Source organism: Musa acuminata, chromosome BXJ1-6, assembly GCF_036884655.1.
Source record: "Musa acuminata AAA Group cultivar baxijiao chromosome BXJ1-6, Cavendish_Baxijiao_AAA, whole genome shotgun sequence".
In the NCBI taxonomy this organism is placed as follows: domain Eukaryota; kingdom Viridiplantae; phylum Streptophyta; class Magnoliopsida; order Zingiberales; family Musaceae; genus Musa; species Musa acuminata.
This window is the reverse complement of record NC_088332.1, coordinates 8,338,814-8,359,372: the sequence shown is the minus strand read 5'-3', so window position 1 is coordinate 8,359,372 and position 20,559 is coordinate 8,338,814. Positions and strand designations below refer to the sequence as shown.

Sequence of the window (20,559 nt, the reverse complement as noted above, 5' to 3'; positions counted from 1 at the left end):
GTAAAATTATTTTTAAATAAAATTTATTTTATTTATTTTGATTTTAAATATTTTTTTATATCTTATCAATTAATGGGTTAAGTGGAGAATATTAGTTTTTCTAGTCATTTATAATTGGATAAGATATATATAATATAACTAATTGGATTCTGATGTAATATATTAGCCACTATATTAAAGTAGGATTTTTTAAGAAATAGGAAGAACTATCTTAATTACTTATTATAGAACTATCTTATAGGACCTATAAGAACTAAACAAGAACCTATAAGAACTAAACAAGAAGAATATATATTATAGTTGAGGGATTAAAGTCTCTCTTTCAATACTTATAAATAGGTAGCTCCAAGGTAGCTCAGTGCATGTCATCTGTCCATTTGGGTGTTAGCCAGGATGGTCTCTGGGGAACAAAAGCATAGGGGAATCAACTTGGGATCCATCCATTTGCGTTGTAAATCTACATCTTTATTGGTGATTAGGTAATAAGAATTGCATAATCAAGTTAAATTTAAATAAGTACGAAATCATTAATTTTGAAGGGAATAAAAACAAGTGCAATTTTGTAGAAAACTAAAGAGATAAAAAGAAAAGAAAAATTGCAGCCATTTCTTTCGCTCGTGTGGGGACAATTACCCACAAAATTCAACACAAAAATGGTGGGAAATCCTCATCATCTTCACCACTTGTGTGTCAAACGAATCAATTTGTTGCGTGCCTTTGGGTTCCCAACAAAGACTTGCACACATGTGAAAGCGAAGCGTGCGTTCGGCTACAAACATCGTCGAGTCTCCCTCCTTCGGAAGGACGCTACATGTAAAGCGATGGCTTACCGTGTTATATTGGGTGAGGAATCATTTGCGGTGGGTCGGAGTCTTCATCCACGTCGTCTTCCGTGATGACGTTTGACATGTGGTGGCGACATTTCGACCCCTGGAATAAGGTATTCATCGCCTCCATACATTTTATCTTGGCTAAGAAGATGATGCGTTCCGATGTGCGGACATCAGAATCAAACCGTGTGGAATGAGGGAGGCATGAATTCGATTCCACACTATCGCATTCGGGCCGAATGAGACGTTCTACGCAATCCAACAAGGCCGATTAAATGGCCGTATCTTTCAAGTTTGTAATCCAGTATCAATCTCTTTCGTTCTTGCGAACCGAGCCCCAACTTTGGGACCCAGGCAGGGTAGAAACCAAGTTCGAGTAAGCTGCAAGGTGCACGGACTGCAGGTCCGGAAGGAGTCGAATCCCACAAAAGTCATGTTTTTTATCTATACATCGCTACCAGTGCATCAATCTTAACGTTTCACAGGAGTCTATGATGGGTTGCGGGAGGGGAGGGCCATCACGCCCCCACACCCACTCTATATATACATGTCCTCCGCCGCCTTCCATCTCTCAGTACACTATCCACTCACCAAACAGCCTCATGGACTATTGCACCAGTAGCACACACCCTGTGCCACGGCACTACTCTTTCGGGCTTTGGCTTACGAGCATTCTTTTGTTCACGGCGGCAACAACGCCGACGACGAAGGGGTGCGTAGAGGGTGAGAGGGACGCCCTCCTCGACTTCAAAACCGGCATCGTCAAGGATCCTTCTAGCAGTTTGTCATCATGGAGAGGCCGAGTAGACTGCTGCAGATGGAGCGGGGTGGTCTGTGACAACAGAACCGGCCATGTCGTGGAGCTCAACCTCCAGAATTCAGACCCTTATAACGATGAGACGTCTATCGGAGGTGAGATCAGACCATCCTTGCTCCTGCTAACTCATTTGGAGCGCCTCAACCTCAGCAACAATGACTTCGGTGGGATCCAAATCCCGGAATTTTTGGGTTCCCTTCCCAAGTTGACCTATCTCGACCTCTCCTGGTCCAACTTCAGCGGAGTCATTCCGTCCCAGCTGGGCAACCTGTCCACCCTCCGCTCTCTCGATCTCTATTCGGATGGCTTATCGACCGATGGCCTGCACTGGCTCTCGCGTCTCACTTCCTTGAGATACCTCGACATGAGCTTTGTGAAACTTTCCATGGCCTCCCACAATTGGCTTCAAGCGGTGAACATGTTGTCCTCACTGGAGGAGCTACATTTACAATACTGTGGCCTCACCGACCTCCCCTCTTCTCTTTCCCATGTCAACCTCACAGCACTGGCCATTCTGGACATCAGTGACAACTTCTTCAACTCCACCTTCCCCAACTGGCTATGGAAACTCCACAGCCTCTCTTATCTTGATCTCAGTTTTTCTATGTTTCATGGTGCCATACCCGCTGGGATTGGAAATTTGACTGGTCTAAGAGAACTTCATCTTAATGATAATTCACTTTCAGGTCCCGTACCCACTGAGGTTGGAATGTGGAATAGTTTAAAACTTATCGATCTGAGTGGTAATTCACTCTTTGGACCCATACCTGATGGGATTAAGAATTTGACTCGTCTAAGAAAACTTTTTCTTAGTCATAATTCTCTTTCAGGTCCCGTACCCACTGAGATTGGAAATTTGAATAGTATAGAATATATAGATCTCAGTGGTAATTTACTCTTTGGAACGATACCTACTGAGATTGGCAAGCTTTCCAACCTCATTTTTCTTTCTCTCTCTAGTAATTCCCTAGAGGGCACCGTGTCTGAACTCCATTTCGATAACCTAACCGAACTAAGTGAGCTTGATCTATCCGAAAACTCCCTAGTCATCTCAGTAGACTATGATTGGGTTCCTCCTTTTCAACTCCGATCCATTCAACTGAAGTCTTGTAAGTTGGGGCCTGCATTTCCAAGATGGCTCCGTTCACAAAACTCCATTAACGATTTGGGTATGTCGAACACAAGCATCGAGGACGTCTTGCCTGATTGGTTTTGGAACATTCCCGCTTTTTCTATAAATCTCTCCCAAAATCAGATTAATGGTACTTTGCCAACTTTCTTGGAGCACATGACAAACCTGTCCACTCTGAAACTAAGTATGAATTTGCTTGAAGGCCCTATTCCTCGTTTGCCACCTTACTTGAGTTATTTGTATCTGTATAATAATTCCTTTTCGGGATCGTTGTCATCAATTTCTCTCCCACTAGAATTGGAACTGTTGGATCTCTCACATAACCATATCAATGGGAGCATACCATCATTTGTCTGCAACTTGACACAACTTCGTATCCTCGATCTATCGAGCAACCAAATATCAAGTGAAATCCCTTGGTGTTGGCAAGAGACAAACTTTATTATCTACATTAATCTAGCAGATAATAATCTCTCGGGAGAAATTCCTAGCTCTATTGAAAAGTTGACTCAGCTTCGGTCTTTGCACTTAAACAATAATAGTCTACATGGGCATCTTCCGTTGTCATTGAAAAATTGCAGTGGACTGGTTTTTCTTGATCTTGGCGATAATAAATTCTCAGGTAGCATACCTACGTGGATTGCACAAAATTTTCAAAACCTAGAGGTACTCCGGCTATGCTCAAATATGTTTTTTGGTAACATTCCTACTGAGCTTGGACAACTTCATCATCTACATATTATCGACCTTGCTAATAATAATTTATCAGGTCCAATTCCACGCTCCCTTGGCAATTTAATTGCAACAAAAACTTATAGGCAACGAAAATTGACTAGTACATTCCATATAACTTATCGTGTATTGAGTAGGGGTCAACTTTATGACACTTATGATGATAGCATCACTCTAACTATAAAGGGAAAAAGTCTCGTCTTTTCAACCATTGTTTACCTTGTCAATATTATAGACTTTTCAAACAATAATTTGACGGGAGAAATCCCAGTAGAAATTGGGTCTCTTTCGACATTCCAAACTTTAAATCTATCAAGAAATAATTTTGTCGGCCAAATACCAGCGACAATTGGTGGCATGAAGTCATTGGAAACTCTGGATCTATCATTTAATAAGTTATCCGGAGGCATTCCTCAAAGCTTGTCAGACCTGTATTCTCTGAATCACTTGAATCTGTCTTACAACAATTTATCAGGAGTTATTCCTTCGGGAAATCAACTACAAACACTCAATGACTCATCCATTTATATTGGCAATACATATCTATGTGGAGCTCCCCTCACCAAGAGTTGCTACGATCTTAACGTGACAAAAGAAGACAACAAAGACGGATTCTTTATGCCATCATATTATCTGAGTATCATACTCGGATATTTGGTTGGATTATGGAGCGTATTTATCATCATGTTGTTCAAGAAAAATTGGAGGATTTTCTATTTTCAGATGGTTGATAAAATATATGATAAAGCTTATGTTGCCATCAAGATAAGAATTGCTTCATCGACAACTGATTGAGGGTGAAGACGACATCAAAAGTGGGAGTGTCTTGTGTGTTGTATCCATAATAAGTTTGAATCTTGCAAGATGACATCGTTGAGATCATGTAATTGTTTCTTTTCAATATTTCTCTCTCTTCTTTTTGGTTTCATCTTTCTAAATGTGTGTATTGTGACGATGGAAACATAATTGTTGAATGTAATAATATTGTTGTGAAGAATGCATTGAATTATTATAATACAATATTCTTATAATATTATGTTATATATTTTGTATTTTTAATATGTTACAATATATTATATTTATTTTTAAATTAATATTAAATCTCGATCCACCGATTCAATCATGAATCCGATGACCTGAGACTTGGTCACTAACATGGTTATATAATCGATATGCTTTCGATTGTAAGGAATAACCAATTAAGATGTATTTTTCAGATTTTTCATCAAGCGTGTGATGATTTTGTGAATTCACCAAAGCATAAGCAATACAACAAAAATTTCTTAGATGTCTAACACTTGGTTCCATACCATAGCAAGCCTCAAAGGGAGTTCGATTTATAACAACATTTGTTGGTGAAATATTCAACAAATAATCTGCTATTGCAACTGCTTTTGCCCAAAACTGATTTGGAAGATGTTTTTCTTTAACCAAACTTCTTGCTTTTTCAACGATAGTCCGATTCTTACGTTCAGCTACACCATTTTGCTCCGGTGTATATGGTGCTGTCAATTCTATATGAATATCATTTTATTCACAAAAAGAATTAAACTCTTTAGATAAAAATTCACCACCTCTATCTGTCCGAAGTGTCTTTATATATCTACCATTTTATCTTTCTACAAGTGCCTTAAACTTTCGAAAATTATCAAATGTTTCAGATTTCAATTTCAAAAAATATACCCAATAAAAAATATTGACTTCCACCAAATGATTTTATATTCATAGGTCCACATAAGTCAGCATGAATTAATTCAAGATAATTGGATGCTCTCCATGCTTTTCCAATAGGAAATGATTTTTTACTTTATTTACCATAAATACATCCTTTATATACATCAAGTGTATTAATCTTGGGCAATCCGAAAATCATTCATTTTTGACTTAACAACCTTAAACCCTTAATGTTAAGGTGTCCATATCTTAAATGCCATAAACTAGACTCATTCTTTTGAGTTGCGGCAAGCGCATACCTCTCAATATTTGACACATCAAGTGAAAACATCTTGTTTTGCGTCATGCAAACATTTACTATAATCAAATCAGATTTTTTATCTTTAATAGTGCATGTACCATCATCAAATATTACTGAATATCCAGCATTTACTAATTGTCCAACACTCAATAAGTTATGTGATAAAGTAGGAACAAAGAAAACATTATCAAGGTATTTTACCTTCCCTTAATTTGTTTTCACCTCAATTGTTCCTTTCCCTTCCACTTGGATTTGCTTGTTATCTCCAAGTCTAACATTCAACTTGTAAGTCTCATCAATATCTCTAAATATTGAGCATCTACTAATTGTCCAACACTCAACAAGTTATGTGATAAAGTAGGAACAAAGAAAATATTATCAAGGTATTTTACCTTCCCTTTATTTGTCTTCATTTCAATTGTTCCTTTCCCTTCCACTTTGATTTACTTGTTATCATCAAGTCTAACATTCAACTTGTAAGTCTCATCAATATCTCTAAATATTGATTTTATGATTGACATATGATTAGAACATCTACTATCCAAAAATCAAATATCATTTGAGATATTATGAACTTGTGAATGAGTCATAAACAACTTACTATTTTCTTTATTTTTCTCTACATAGCTTGCTCGATTTTCTCTTTTCCAACAATCTGCCTTCATGTGACCAAACTTTTTACAATAGTGACATTGAATTCCACTCTTGTAATTTCTTTGATTATAATTTAATTGCCTGTTCATCATGCCCATCAAAGTGTCCTCTTCCTCTTTCATTTCCTCTATCACGAAATCCTCCTTTGCCACGTCCTCTTCTTGCTGATTTTTTTATCTTTTTTTGAAGTAGAAGACTCCCCCTTAACCTGAAATGCTTTTTCTTTACTTTTTTCAAGTGACTTGTTCAACCTTGTTTCATGTGCTTGCAAGGAACCCATTAGTTCATCAAATGAATATGTAGATAAATATTTTGACTCCTCAATTGCGGCAACATGATCAAATTTCGGAGTTAAATTTCTCAAAACTTTTGTAACAATTATATGATCAGGAAGATGTTCACCATAAGATTTCATTTGACTAACAATTTCAGTCACTCGAGAAAGAAAAACTTGTATCGATTCATTGCTTTTCATAAACAAAATTTCAAACTCACGACGAAGGGTTTGAAGTTGTCGCTGCTGTAATTCTTGAGAAGATCGTCTCATGTACAATTTGTGGAATAAAAAACAATGCCTTTGAGTCCTTCTTTCTATTCTCCCTCAACCTGATTTCGTCATCTGGATATGTATATCCATTCTCTATTAAGTCCCAAAGATCTTGAGACTTGAATAGAGTCTTCATCTTGATACTCCAAAATTTATAGCATTTGCCCGAGAAGATGGGAATAAGAGGTTGAGATATGGAATTGTCATTGAAAGCTATAATGCCCAGTTCAGATTGAAACTAGGTAGGCTCTGATACCACAAATGTTGGGGATGAAGGAGCAAGGAAAAAACAGAATACTATAATACGAGTAAAAAGAATCCTTTCGACTCAAGAAAACTGATATAGTATTTAAAAACAGGAGGATTGATAAGAATATTTACAAGATACCAAAAACAGAATACTACAATACGAGTAAAAAGAATCCTTTCGACTCAAGAAAACTGATATAGTATTTAAAAACAGGAGGATTTATAAGAATATTTACAAGATACCAAATGTTATAGGACCTAGTAACAAGGAAAAAACAGAATACTACAGTAAAAAGAATCCTTTCGACTCAAGAAAGATATAGTATTTAAAAACAGGAGGATTGATAAGAATATTTACAAGATACCAAATGTTATAGGACCTAGTAACAATCACCCTATAACTACTAGATTGAGGTAGTTATTGAAATCATCATATAACTATTAGATCATGACTGAGGTGGTTATTGAAATCATCCTGTAACCACTAGATCATGATAACTATCTAGATCATGACTGAGGTGGCCATCAGTCTTCGCTTTCTTCCAGATCGACAGAAAAAGGAGTGCAGGGAAGACTTCCACGGGGAGGGTGGATTCATCTTACTAAACTGCGCTACCGTTGGACTAATTCCACGCGCTTCCCTTCGAGCCTGATGGCGACGACGCTCGTTTTTGTTTGGACGGTTCCGTGGAAATATAGTAGAATTAATCTCTGAATCGGTCAGATTGTACTCTCACCATTATAATGTCCTCCTCCGCTGTGGTGCCCGTGGACTCCATGCTGCTGCAGCCTGCAGAGTCTACGCTTCACGAGAGGTTTCAACAATCATGCACTTGTTGTTCTGCATTCGTATCAGCGACCGCATGGTATGTCTGAAAGGGTAGACGATCGAAGGAAGACTGGGAATGCGTTCATAACACCGCGTGCAAATCACATCATCCCCGTAAAGAAATCGACTCCGACGTCGATATATACTTTGACTCTATTAATCAGCAGATCATCTCTTATATATTCGATAATATTGTATGTCATATCATTCCAAAACTGGTAGAATCAACGACGTTTGTTGGGGAGTGCACAGAATTCTGCTTTAACGTGGGTCAAAACCTTACTTTCTTGCGACGTTGAAGACTATAAATAAGGTTAATGGTCCTGGTTGCAGTATTTCTTTTCGTCCGATCAAATCATTGATTAATTCAGAAAATAGGATTCATCACGTACGCTTCCATGTTAATATGTTTATTAATTATTATAAAATTTCATGTATATTATTATGGATTTAATAAATTTTATGAAAATATTCTAAAACCATTGTTTTGGATCTATAAAACATATTTTGAACCAAAATTTAGTTTTGATTCTATAAAATATTTGTTTGATCCATATTTGATATATTAAAAACCAATAATTGGTATCAGAGCCATCCTACAATGATTGCTGAACATCTAGACTTGTTTTTCATGTATTTTAATGATGTTACGTTAGTATTTTGAAGTGATTTGGTTCTATCATCATCGGGTAGATGATGGTTTTATGTAATCATGCTACAACATACTTCACATTCAGTTCAGTGCCTTTCTCTGATGTTATATATAAATTTAATTAATTAGATATTATGTTAGTTTAATTATATTATTGCAATATAAAATTTTAATTAATAATAATATTATTATAATATTATGTTGGTTTAATTATGTTATTGTAATATATAAATTTAATTAATAATAATATTGTTGTAATGTTACGTTGGTTTAAACATAATATTTGTTCTATAAAGTTGTTTATTGACATAAATTGAATGGTTTACATGTATTAAATATTTTAGACAACAAATTAAGGTCAAATCAATTGGACTAATATGTTTCAAATTCAATTAGTGATTGTTTAATATTAGATCGAGTAATGTACGAAGTCGTAAAGTGACCTCTCATATATAACATTTCTCATGAAAATATTAAATATAGTGTGTATTTATATCCATGCGGTAATTACCCAGCCCAAAGGAAGATTAATGATTGGTAGGATTTTATATATACAGTAATGGTAAATACGTGACAATTATAAAGTTATATATATAAATAATAAATCAATCCAACGATAAGTTTATCATTTGATATGCCTTATTATCAGTATTTGATCATTACAACAAGACTACCACTAGCAATTAATATTGAAGTCCAAAGACAAGATATTAATGTTGCACTTAGTATCTTAAGATGTGTTATATCATTATTTGAATTTATAAGTTTATGGTAATATATATGAACATAATTTGTGGTTATCTATTGTTCTCTTATTTATGTTCTCTTGTAAAAATATTTGTTAACCTTAATTCAGTATCGGTTCTAAACGAAACCAACTTTAAGGGCAACAAAAGAAAATACAAATCTGAAAAGAATGAGGCTGATAAGGGTCCAATACAGAAGAAACAAAATAAGGATAATACTTGTTTATTCTGTAAGAATTCTGGGCATTTAAAAAAGGACAATTTCAAATATCATGATTGGCATGCTAAAAAGGGAACATTCCTTACTTTGGTTTGTTTAGAAGTCAATTTAACTTCAGTACCTAGAAACACTTGGTGGTTAGACTCCGATGCAACAACTAACATCAATGTATCAATGCAAGATTGTATAAGCTATCGAAGGCCCAATAATGTTGAGAGAAGCATTTATGTGAGGGATGAAAAATTGATAGATGTGGAAGCTATATGCATATTTAATATTGTTATTATATACTGAATATTATTTGAATTTGAAAGACACTTTTGTTGTACCGTCATCGGAACTTAATTTCTATTTCTTATTTCCACAAATCTGGTTATTTTTGTTCATTTAAAAATAATCAGTTTTCTTTGTCTTTAATTTAAATTTAAATCTGATTGAAACTGGTTCAGTTATGACTTATGATAGTCTATATTTACTTAATACTATAATATTCTATCATGAATCCTTGAATACGGAATTACGATGTACTAAATGTAAAATTGAAAATTCTGGTGTATTATAGCATAAACGTTAGTGTCATATCTCTAGAAATAGAGTTGAAAGACTTATGTCAGAAGGAATTCTTAATCCTATTGAATTATCAGGTTTAGATATTTATGTTGAATGCATTAAAGATAAACAAACCAAACCTAAGAGGTCATGTGCATATAGAACTATGGATGTCCTAGAATTGATACATACCGATATTTGTGGCACATTTTCTATACCTTCATGGAATGGTCAACAATACTTCATATCATTCATAGACGATTACTCTAGATATGGATACTTGTGCATCTGATACATGAAAAATCTCAGTCTTTGGATGTGTTCAAAGCATTTAAAACTGAAGTTGAAAATCAACTCGGCAAAAGGATAAAAAGCGTCAGATCTTATCATGGAGGAGAATATTACGACAGAAATGATGGCTCAAGTGAACAATGTCCAGAACAATTTGCTTTATATCTAGAGGATTGTGGAATTGTCCCTTAGTATACAATGCCCGGGTCACCTAGCATGAATGGTGTAGTTGAAAGACGAAATCGTATACTTAAGGACGTAGTAAGAAGTATGATTTCTCAATCTACTTTGCCAAAGTCACTCTGGGGAGAAGCAACAAAAACTACAGCTTACATTCTTAATAGAGTACTAACTAAAGCAACTGCAAAAACACCTTATGAGCTTTGGACTGGGAGAAAGACTAGTCCAAGACACTTTCATGTATAGGGTTGTCCAGCTAAGGCAAAGCCTTCCCGGCCTAATGAAAAGAAATTGGAACATCGAATAGTAAGTAGTTACTTTATTAGTTATTCTGAGTGATCTAAGGGATACAAATTTTATGATCCTAAATCGAAAAATATTTTTGAGACGGGTATTGCTACATTCTTTGATGATATTGAGTTTGGAGGGAGAAATAAGGTAAAAGACTTTACCTTTGAGGACGAATTTATTCAGTCTAATCCAATTCATATAGTTGCCACCGATGTGATAAATTCAGTACTTAAAAAGGATATAGTCATTTCAACTCCTATGCAGTATGAAGAAATTATTCATGAGGAACAAACTCAACATCCTCAAGAATCTATGCCGCAATAGCCAACAACTTTACGACAATCCACTAAGGAAAAGAGTGCGATTTTGGATGATTATATGGTATTTCTCTAAGAACATGAAGAAAATAGTGGTATAATGGAAGAAGATCCAATCAGCTTCCGTCAAGCCATGGAGGATTCCAATTCGGATAAGTGGATTGAAGCAATGAATCAAGACTATAAGTCTATGCAAGACAATAAAGTTTGGGAACTTGTTTCGTTACCGGAAGGTGTGAAACCCATTGGTTGTAAATGAATTTTTAAAACTAAAAGGGATTCTAATGGTAATATGGAGAGGTATAAGACATCTCTTGTGGCAGAGGGCTATACTTAAAAGGAAGGGATTGACTTTAAAGGAATATTTTCTCCGGTTTCAACGAAGGACTCATTTAGGACAATTATAGCTCTAGTCGCACATTTTGATTTGGAGCTTCATCATATGGATGTTAAAACAGTATTTCTCAATGGAAACATTGATAAAATAATTTATATAGTATAACCAGAATACTTTGTGTTAGAAGATCCAAAGAAAATGGTTTGTAAATTGATAAAATCTATTTATGGGCTAAAACAGACATCTAATCAATGGTATCACAAATTTCATCAAGAAATTATCTCATTTAGGTTTAAGATGAACGCTGTTGATAATTGCGTGTATCACAAATTCAGTGGGAGCAAATTTATTTTCTTAATATTATATGTGGATGATATTCTGCTTGCCATAAATGATATAAGCATATTGTACGAAACCAAGAAATTTCTATTTAGAAATTTTAAGATGAAAGATTGCCTATTTTATATTATGAATCCAAATAGACCGAGATAGATCTCAGGATATTATAAGATTATGACAAAAGAATTTTATTGATAAGGTACTCAAAAAGTCTATGCTATTTTTATGGCGAACTTGTGGACCTACATTGTTGAGACTGATATCGATTTGAGGATATGACATACACTTGGATATTTGATTTGGAATTTGGAGCATGTTTGTTATCATTCTTTTCAACAAAAAAAAAAAGAAAAAAAAAAGGAGGATTTGATATTCTTGAATGGTTGATGAAACGCATGAAGAAGCTTATGTAAGGATCTCTGTGCCCTTCACAAGCTTTTGCACAGTTGAGTGACGCTTCCCCACTTGGTAAAGCTGATCCATGCATCTTCATAAATCATCCATGCATCTTCCCCATCCCACCACCAATGAGGGCGAGGTGGAAACGGAAAAGGAATGCTCGGTGCGTTTGCGAGACTTGTTCTCTTCTCCTCTCTCTTTTCCTCGAAAGTACAGAAGGGAAGAAAGCAGCATTAATTATTGTTGTTTGAGGGCGGTGTTAGGCCGGACGTGGAAATGGAATCCCACTTTAGAGCATCGTGCTTGCGAAGGCGGGAGACTCGGTGAAGTCAATGGTGGGGTCATTTCGTGACTCCATCGATCATGCCAGTTTACTCGTCATTTGCATCCCACGAAACCAGCAGCAGCAGCAGTCGGTGGTGGTGTCGATTTGATGACTCCACACATTTGGCACTCACTGTATATATATACAGTTTCTTGTGTTTGTGAACGAATGTGTTGTGGCACATTAGTTAGTATGGCCTGGTCCACGGGTCGTTGTCGAGAGTGTCCCGTTGATTGAGCTGGACGTCGAGACATCGACTGACCCTCGGTGTCGGGTTCATGGTCAGTGCTTCTCAGCCTAGGAGCTGAATAGTTGGTCGATGGCTCGCCTGCGAGGTTGTCGATCGACGACTTTCGAGGTTGGGGCGCCCGTGAATCATGGGCGGCTACTTTCCTACAGAAAAAGGCCTTCGTCGGGTGATCCCCGGTCGTGGCCCCTCCGACGAGCAAGTTAGTTGAATTTTTTTTTTTCTCTTCCCCCCCCTTGGGTATCCACGAAGGGTTCTTATATTATGACATGAGGGTGGATCATACGCGGTTCGAGGTGATGGATGTGTCGGACAGCATCTCAGCACGCATGGGCTCTAACCTTGCGTGCGAGAGTGATGACGTCCTGGATTTATCAGAATGAGGCGTGTGGGATGTCATGACGTGTGACATTTTGGTACGGGTTCTGACTTTGCGTGTGGGATGTGGTGACGTGCCTGGGGTCCATAATTTATCATATCACTTCTCCCTCCCATCCAAGGCGTGTCGTGGTGTAACGGACAAACTTCTAAACAAGATGTTGGATGTAATGCTTATGTCTGTCCGTTGTCTTTTGGCATGTTCATGCCTTGTACAGCAGGTAGAGGGGCGGCCGAAGGCTTATAAGTCCCATTTTAGTTGGGTTGGTGGCCTCTTTAGGCTTGTAAATAAAGGTTGTGTCATGTGGACACGTGCGAGAGCTTTTCGGTCTGTAATGGACCATTTTACCCTTTGTTGTGCAACTATTCAGAGCTTGTAAAGTCTGTTTGTAATTTGCATTGTCTATGAAGTGTTTTTCGGACATGTATGCTTGTGGATCCCGATTGAGGCGTTCTCTTTAACCCGTTCTCTCTTTTGTTGGTCCTAAGGGATAATGGGAGGCTTCGGGGAGGCTGACCTTTGCGGACGGACGCGCGAGGGTGCCGCACGCCTTAGGCAAAATCAGCTAAGGTCGTGACATTATGGTATCAGAGCGGGACAAGCACTCATAGAAACACTTGACATGCAAACGTGGGGGACCTAGCGGGGCTGCGTTGAGGGCAGTCAGCACACGCGCGACCGTTTGAGGGAAAACGGGCATGGAGATGTAGGGAAAAGAGTCGCTCAGAGGAGCGAGCATCTGAGATTGGTATTCAGAGGAATAGCCAACCCTTCGCGCAAGAGGCACCACGAGAACAGGCAAGCTTGGTTGAATTTGGAGCGCACAAAGGTTGGGATGGCTGAGTTTGAGCTACGGCTCAACGTTGACAACTATACTTGATGGTGCTCTAGGCAAGCGAGGCGCTTGGCAAGAATGAGACCATCCAAGGTGGAATGAGTTGTTCAACGACCAAAAGAGTTATGCAAAGCTCACAGAGGTGAGGGGAATTGCTAACTCGAAGAATTTGGTACTCATGCATGGGCTTGTATGCGGACGATGGAATGTTCGTGGCCATCCCAAGGCGACCGAGACTCGGCGCCATGGAGCATTGAAACTTTCTCTTCGTCATGTGAAGGATACGTCCGGAGGAGGCTGAAGTGTGCAACGAGTTTAGCATGTTGCTAGGCCTTGAGGGGTGCGGCCGTGGCTGTATTGACGTGGAGGCGCAATCTAGCAAGTGCGTTTGCAAGAGGCAGAACAATGCACAGTTTGTTCAGCAGATCGGAGTAGTCCAAGGGGATGGGGGTCTCCGAAACGAAGAGAGATGTTGCTCCAACGGGACAGTTATCTAGGAGGGATAAGTCTCGGCACTCCAGAGGGAGAATCATGTGAGACGGACTTCACATGTTGAGGAGGAGTACCTCACAAACAACAACTTCACGAAGCTCGATGGACTGAGCAAGTGGCGAGGAGTTGTCGCATGATCTCGCTCGAGAGAATGCATTGGTGGATGCATTGCAAGATCAAGTGGGGGAGAAACCTGAAGCAACTTAAATGAAGGCACACTTAGAGTCGATATGGAGATCGGACTCAAGGGAGGGCTGACCCGTGGAATGGAGGGCGCGAGGGCCACCATCGACTCAATGCAAAAACGAGGAGCGGAGCAACTTGGGTGTAACTTGGCGAAGTACCCAAGCCGCATGAAGGGAGCCAGTAGAGAAGTTGGAACATGGAGCAGAAGCACAGTGCTTTCCTTAGACAGAGGTCAAAGACATGAACTCTTGCAGAGGCAAGGGTAGGATCATGTTGTTCCATGGGTCCTTCATTCTGACGGAGCGGACTCATCTTGCATGGTGCTGAAGACGAAGGGAGCTTCTGGGCACATGCACCTTATCTCGGAGGAGCATTTGATGGAGGAACTAAGGCGACTCAATTTGCGGAGGCGAAGTTGGGTTCAGAAGGCCTTAGCACGGGGCAAGAGGACGCAGAGGCGGGTACTCTTGAAGAATATGCCACAGTGTTGCCATTCAAGTTGCCATGAAGGAAGCAGTGCGCAGCGGAGAGTTCGCTGGTAGGGGCAGAGGCACAGGATCCAGACAATGGTGCACAAACTATAGTGAAGTCGGTGGACTTCGGGAGCTACTAGGCGACGGACTGTCCTAGAGTGGTGATTCATCTAGGTGTGACCCAAGAGTGGGTGGATGAAGGTCGATTGCCAAAGGAGTGAACAAAATCGAAGGTGGAGGCGACCCTGCGATGTATTGGCAGAGGCCACACATGGAGGGTTCACAATTCGAGTTTATTCCACAAAGATCAGAATGCAATGGAGATGTCACCAGGAGGCGACATGGTGCAGTGGATCGTGGTGGAACAGTTCGTGGCAATGCGACACACACGACATTGTCCCGTGAGGGATGAGATCATATGGAGGTATGATCGGGAGCTACTGGGAGCTCCGCTTTGGTGAACAACACGACGGCAAGAAGGGCTATGGATTCAAGGAGTGAAGGCCATGGTACCGCAGAGGCGGGTCTTCCGGGCGTGCACCGAATTTTGCATCGGATGAAAACCTTGGTCATCAGCATATGGGGGCTGGGTTCCACCAAGGGAAAAGTTCGAATGCAAGTACCAGTGAGTTCCATGGGAGGGACTTGATCATGTAGAGGTATGATCGAAGCAGCTGGAGAGTTGGACTTCTCCAGAGCTCATATTCGCTTAAGGGAGCCCGACAAGTCAGAGGACAAGGTCGAGTAAGCGAACGTTGCTACCAAGGAAGCTAAGGAGAACAGAATCGGTGCAAACTCTACAACGTGATGGCAGAGGCCATGCATGGGAGTTGCAGTCTGTCTTTCCATCGACCAAACGGACTGCTTAGAGAACACAGAGGTGTTGAAGCAGGGGGGTCGAAAGGGGCGAGGAAGCGACGACGAGTCCAGAGGGACTTAGCTACCCGAAATCAAGCATCAGTCAGAATGGAGGTGAACTCAGAGGAGTGCCACAGAGACATTTCTACTGATCATGCAGAAAAGGGATATAGAGGCGAGGCGACGGATAGTAGGGCCATGGGCATGGCAGCGCCATGGTACCGCAGAGGCGGGACTTCCGTGCAAGTCATTGATCCCTTGCTCTCATGGAGGGAGAGCGCTTGGTCGTGAAAGGGGCCGAGGAGGTGGAGCATGCAGAGGCAATCTCCAAGTACCGAGACAAGGCTGAAGGCAGAGGCCAAGAAACTTCGTAAGACCGGTGTCAACAAGTTTCTCATCAAGATAGCCGTAAGTGAAGGACTTCGGGTCATGCAAGAGTGCACGACCAAGGAACGAAGCAGGCAGTACGCAGTGCTGTACCTTTGCTACTCAGTGGAGTAGGCGGCAGGGTTGATGGAGAAGACGGTACAATCCCAGAGGCGACCTCATCTATCAGAGAATTACTCCAAGTTGGGGTGAAAACTTCCTGCATTCCAGAAGTTCAATGGCATTGAGAAGGTGAATCACAGTAGCTAACTCAACGCAAGGAGTGCAAACACTTCAAGTGCTTCAGAAGTGTGAGCAAAGAGCAGGCGAAGGCCAGTAACCAGCTCGATGCATGAATTACAACCTCGAGGAGGCGGGCGAAGTCAAGTAACTTTTGCCTTCTCAACTCTTAAGAGAATGGGCGAAACTGAGTACCCCAATTCTCTTATCTATCCAGCAGAGGAGCGCTGCACAAGTTCAAAGACCCTTCGAAGATAATGGAAGACAATAGTTGTCAAATCCTCACCAACGGTGATCAGTGCTACTGAGAGTAGATTGTCCGCCTCATTTCCCTACGAAATGCCAATCGAAAGCGGAAGTGATGCGAACCTACTTGGATGTGACAACTAACTGAAAGAAGAGTCAATGAGTAGATTTTGTGGAGGAAGGACCCAAAACTTCAGAAGTTTGCGAGGCGATGCTCGTTAAAGCTCCAACAAGCATCCACCCAGTTCAAGCAGTATGGGGAAATTTTGAGAGACTGGCGCAGTAAGGATGGTCTTTTCCTTCATTTGGTGGATCCGCAGGAATCAATGAGGATCAATACAACTCAGCCAACCCCACACCAGAGTCAAAGTCATTGGCGAGTTGAAGCAGCATGGCGGATCAAAGGTTCGACTACTCAGAAACAGCAACGGAGAGCAGCTGGGAGCCAGGAGGCGCATTGCAGCTGGAGCAGAAGATTGAAGACTCAGCAAAGGCGAAGAGTTGCAGTGTTCACAAAGGCTTCGACGAGGACGTCGAAGGGATAAGTGGGGGAGAATGTAACGGACAAACTTCTAAACAAGATGTTGGATGTAATGCTTATGTCTGTCCGTTGTCTTTTGGCATGTTCATGCCTTGTACAGCAGGTAGAGGGGCGGCCGAAGGCTTATAAGTCCCATTTTAGTTGGGTTGGTGGCCTCTTTAGGCTTGTAAATAAAGGTTGTGTCATGTGGACACGTGCGAGAGCTTTTCGGTCTGTAATGGACCATTTTACCCTTTGTTGTGCAACTATTCAGAGCTTGTAAAGTCTGTTTGTAATTTGCATTGTCTATTAAGTGTTTTTCGGACATGTATGCTTGTGGATCCCGATTGAGGCGTTCTCTTTAACCCGTTCTCTCTTTTGTTGGTCCTAAGGGACAATGGGAGGCTTCGGGGAGGCTGACCTTTGCAGACGGACGCGCGAGGGTGCCGCACGCCTTAGGCAAAATCAGCTAAGGTCGTGACAGTGGGGTCCTTCGAGGGCCAGGAGGCATGCCGGTGTCAGAGTGATCCTTGGGTTGGATTGACTCATCGTGAGGGGATCTAGAGAGGCGGCACCCTGCGTCTTGGGCGGGATTGATTCTATTGATCGGGCGTTGGATTGATCTGGTGGCTGTGCTTGGGGTCAACGGGTCGCAAGTCGGGAACGATTTGTAGTGACCCGGGCTTGAGCTGATACTTGTGGGCCGAGCGACTCTGCTTGGGCTTAGGTTTTGGTGCCGACGGGTCACAAGTCGAGAGCGATCTGTAGTGACTCGGGCGTGAGCTGAACCTTGTGGGTCGAGCGACTCTGCTTAGGCTCAGGTTTTGGTACCGACGGGTCACAAGTCGAGAGCGATCTGTAGCGACTTGGGCGTAAACTAAACCTTGTGGGCCGAGTGGCTCTGCTCGGGCTCAGATTTTGGTGCCGACGGGTCGCAAGTCGAGAGCGATCTATAGCGACCTAGGCGCGAGCTGAACCTTGTGGGCCGAGCGACTTTGCTCGGGCTCGGGTTTTGGTGCCGACGGGTCACAAGTCGAGAGCGATCTGTAGCGACTCGAGCGCGAGCTGAACCTTGTGGGCCGAGCGACTCTGCTCAGGCTCAGGTTTTGGTGCCGACGGGTCGTAAGTCGAGAGCGATCTGTAGCGACTCGGGCACGAGCTGAACCTTGTGGGCCGAGCGACTCTGCTCGGGCTCAGGTTTTGGTGCCGACGGGTCGCAAGTCGAGAGCGATCTGTAGCGACTCGGGCGCGAGCTGAACCTTGTGGGCCGAGCGACTCTGCTCGGGCTCAGGTTTTGGTGCCAACGGGTCGTAAGTCGAGAGCGATCTGTAGCAACCCAGGCGCGAGCTGAACCTTGTGAGCCGAGCGGCTCTGCTCGGGCTCAGGTTTTGGTGCCGACAGGTCGCAAGTCGAGAGCGATTTGTAGCGACTCGGGAGTGAGCTGAACCTTGTGGGTCGAGCGGCTTTGCTCGGGCTCAGGTTTTGGTGTCGACGGGTCGCAAGTCGAGAGCGATCTGTAGCGACTCGGGCATGAGCTGAATCTTGTGGGCCGAGCGACTCTGCTCGGGCTCAGGTTTTGGTGCCGACGAGTCGCAAGTCGAGAGTGATCTGTAGTGACTTGGGCGCGAGCTGAACCTTGTGGGCCGAGCGATTCTGCTTGGGCTCAGGTTTTGGTACCGACGGGTCGCAAGTCGAGGGCAATCTATAGCGACTCGGACGCGAGCTGAACCTTATGGGCCGAGCGACTCTGCTCGGGCTCAGGTTTTGGTGCCAACGGGTCACAAGTCGAGAGCGATATGTAGCGCCAAACTGTTTGTGAACGAATGTGTCGTGGCTCATTGGTCAGCACGGCCTGGTCCACGGGTCGATGTCGAGAGTGTCTCGTTGGCTGAGTTGGATGCCGAGACGTCGACCGACCCTCGGTGTCGGGTTCTTGGTCAGCTCTTCTCAGCCTAGGAGCTGAACAGTCGATGGCTCGCCTGCGAGGTTGTCGATCGGCGACTTTCGAGGTTGGGGCGCCCGTGAATCGTGGGTGTCCACTTTCCTGCAGAAAAAGGCCTTCGCCGGGTGATCCCCGGCCGTGGCCCCTCCGACAAACAAGTTAGTTGAATGTTTTTTTTTCTCTTCCCCCCCTGTGGGTATCCACAAAAGGTTCTTATATTATGGCATGAGGGTGGATCGTACGCGGTTAAAAGGTGATGGATGTGTCGGATAGCGTCTCAGCACGGGTGGGCTCTGACTTTGCATGCGAGGGTGATGACGTCCAGGATTTATCGGAATGAGGCGTGTGGGATGTCATGACGTGTGACATTTTGGTACGGATTCTGACTTTACGTGTGGGATGTGGTGACGTGCCTGGGGTCCATAATTTGTCAGATCATCTTGTACTACGATGCATTTGAACAACTTCCATTCCAGCACATTAATCGACGGATGGGATGCGGGATGGAGACCGAGGATCCAGTGGCGGAAGATTTCGTGCCAACAGGGAAGGACGTGTTACAGACGCGCAAGAACTAACTAAGCCTATTCTTTGGTTTGACGGATAAAGGAGGAGATGAGACTACAAATGGTGGTGGGTCTAAGCAGTAGAGTTGGAAGATAAGGGAGGAGAAGAAAATGGCCACGACAAGATGGAAGTGATGAGATTGGGTGGTAAAGAAGAGAAAGGCTATAGATTTCAAGTAGAACGAGTGACGAAGAATGAAGAACACGCATGTAAGGCGGGGGCGAAGATGCAACTAGACTTCGTTGTGAAAGTGAGGATGTTCTAAGGTGGCTGACAGTGTCTTCTCAAAGGGGAAGGTAACGATGATCACCGTTAAAAGAAACAAGAAAAAGACAATGGTGACGACAATGAGCATTTAGAATAAGGACATCATTTGAAAGGAGAGATTTATTCAGATTTTTTTTAAATTAAATACATTTTATTTCAACATTTCAAGTCATTGGTTATTTATTTTTTTCAAGATTTCTCATTTAGAAAATTAATAAAATTGAATTTTAATTTTTGACGGATTTATGATAGGGTGAACGTCTAGCAAGTCCGAGGCCCATCGAGAAAAATTGATTTCTGAAATTATTTATGTAATATAAATAGATATAGTTGCATTCATTTACATACATCAAAAGAAAGTAATCGAGTAACATTCGTTTCCATCCTCATCGAATCACTAATGTACACCGAGAGGTGATGGTTTCAAGTCGAGATCTAATTTTCCATCGGACTAAATCACCACTTAGAATTCCGATGAATGATTTGGTCCCTTTCAACACGGATAATGTACACCTCATTCGATATCGATG

General features: G+C 41.7%; 1 protein-coding gene across 1 annotated transcript; it reads left to right on the top strand.

Annotated features, from left to right (window-relative positions):
- Positions 1 to 1,432: 1,432 nt before the first annotated feature.
- On the top strand, positions 1,433 to 19,773 carry LOC135675432 (receptor-like protein EIX1). Its single transcript, XM_065185587.1, has 2 exons — positions 1,433 to 2,350; positions 19,630 to 19,773. Exons 1-2 carry the CDS (start codon positions 1,433 to 1,435, stop codon positions 19,771 to 19,773), a joined length of 1,062 nt encoding a protein of 353 aa, XP_065041659.1.
- Positions 19,774 to 20,559: the final 786 nt, after the last annotated feature.